Raw genomic sequence first — 2,147 nt, 5'->3', positions numbered from 1 at the left:
TACAAATCCAGTACGAAATGCATGTAGAAAGGCTTTTGTTCACCGTGTTTATTGTTATGCTGTGCTTCAGAATTGTAGTCAGAGGTTGAATTGTGTTATTCGAGACAGTGTGTGTATGGAAACCGCCGAAAACACAACAATTGGGGAATAGAAAATGACAAAACAATACGCTGAAGAGCATCTCGTGACATTTCTCCAAAGCAATAAAAAATAATGAATTTGACTGACATCCCCAACAAGGGTTTGTTTTATTTATCACGTGGTAAGCTTTTCATCCAATGGCGATGCGCCATTCCATGCCTTGGTCCGTTGCGTCAATACAGCTGTGGATGTAACCTGGTGTCCTACTCTGGACTTTGGTCTTTGAAACAGAATTCTCCGTCCGAATGGTGAGCGTGATATGACCACCTCCTTGGTCCTGAATCCTCGCTGGGCGGACACGGTTATGTTTGTGTATGAAAACAACTTGGATGAGTTAAACAAGAACATGGAGGGTCTGGTTGGTAGCGGCAATTTCGCGGCCAACCAATGCAGGAATCTGATGGCCCACTCCGCTCTGGGGGGTCACCCCTCTAGCTTGGTGCACAGCTCCGGCTACTCCGCGTTGGATGTATCGGGCTCAAGCTCCGGGGAACCAGGCAAACAGTGCACACCATGCCCCGCGGTCCCTCAAGGCTCCTCCACAGGTCCCTTACCCTATGGGTACTTTGGCAACGGCTATTATCCCTGCAGAATGGGGCGGGGTTCGCTCAAGTCCTGCACCCAGCCCAGCGCGCTCAGCTACTCTGCGGAAAAATACATGGACACCCCGGTCACGTCTGAAGAATACCCGAGCCGGGCTAAAGAATTCGCATTTTACCACGGGTACCCAAGCCCCTACCAGTCCATGGCGAGCTACCTGGACGTGTCGGTGGTGCAGACTCTCGGGTCAGGGGAGCCCCGTCACGACACGCTGCTTCCAATGGACAGCTATCAGCCGTGGGCACTGACGAATGGCTGGGGCGGCCAGATGTACTGCTCAAAGGAGCAGAGTCAAGCCGGACACCTTTGGAAATCTGCATTGGCAGGTAAAAACATATGCTCTGAACACTGTCTTAGTACACTATTAGATTACTGTAATGGGACACATTGTGACATGGGTTGGATAGCCTATATAAGGCACATTTAATTCACGCTTTTTCTAATGCATGATTTCGCAATATAACCACCCTTCATGTTATGCATTATTCGCACGCCATCGAATACATGATGATTTTCAATCCCTCAATTCTATCACATGTTTGGGCTGAATATTGGATGTTAATAATGTGTCTCTGTATAGGCACGCACGTTTATATGAGCGACCATTTTGGTCGTTGTAGTCTTCCTGGTTTTCTGAGTTTCTGAATACCTCATTGTAGTGTTAATTCATCAATATGTAGGCAGTTATACACTGCCGTTTCCCCCCAAAAACGCAACGTGGGTTATCCCTTTCAATGAGAAAGACTGAATTATAGAATTAAATGCACATTTTCCAGACTCCAGTTTCTCTTTGTTGTCCATTACAGATGTAGTGGCCCACCAACACGATGGCAACTCCTTTCGTCGTGGTAGAAAGAAAAGAATACCGTACACCAAGATGCAGCTAAAGGAACTGGAAAAAGAGTATGCCGCCAACAAATTCATCACGAAAGATAAGAGGAGAAAGATTTCAACAGGAACCAACTTGTCGGAAAGGCAGATTACGATCTGGTTTCAAAACAGGAGAGTTAAAGAGAAGAAGTTCGTGGCCAAAGTCAAGACCAGTGCGCCGTAGCCAGGCTTGAGCTAGACGATTTGGATGAGGGACATTGTTTTTGGTGTATGAACAAAAAATGAAGGAAAGAAAACGTCGACGTGGTACTTTTTTTTGGATTGGGATTTGTTTGGCTATTTTGTCTGCGCAATTGCATCTCCAATTCGTCTTTTGAAAATAATAAATAAAACAAGAACCAAGCCCTCTAAAGACAATATTTTAGAGGCCTGTAAATACAGCACTTGCCTGCTTTAATGTAACACTTAAATCTGCTTAACTGTTTAACTCGTGCTATACATGAAGGTATATATAGGCTATATGTTAGGTATGTCAATGTTGTTACTGCTGTAGACTAGGAAACGTATTATGCAAT

General features: G+C 45.2%; 1 protein-coding gene across 1 annotated transcript; it reads left to right on the top strand.

The window, feature by feature from the left end:
• Positions 1-400: 400 nt before the first annotated feature.
• Positions 401-1,795, top strand: LOC139423922 (homeobox protein Hox-B13a-like). The gene is made up of 2 exons (XM_071175569.1): positions 401-1,067; positions 1,548-1,795. Exons 1-2 carry the CDS (start codon positions 401-403, stop codon positions 1,793-1,795), a joined length of 915 nt encoding a protein of 304 aa, XP_071031670.1.
• The last annotated feature ends 352 nt before the right edge of the window (positions 1,796-2,147 follow it).

The sequence above is a fragment of the Oncorhynchus clarkii genome, chromosome 13, assembly GCF_045791955.1.
Source record: "Oncorhynchus clarkii lewisi isolate Uvic-CL-2024 chromosome 13, UVic_Ocla_1.0, whole genome shotgun sequence".
NCBI lineage: Eukaryota > Metazoa > Chordata > Actinopteri > Salmoniformes > Salmonidae > Oncorhynchus > Oncorhynchus clarkii.
Note: the sequence above shows the minus strand (reverse complement) of the source record. Positions and strands in the feature narration are given on the sequence as shown.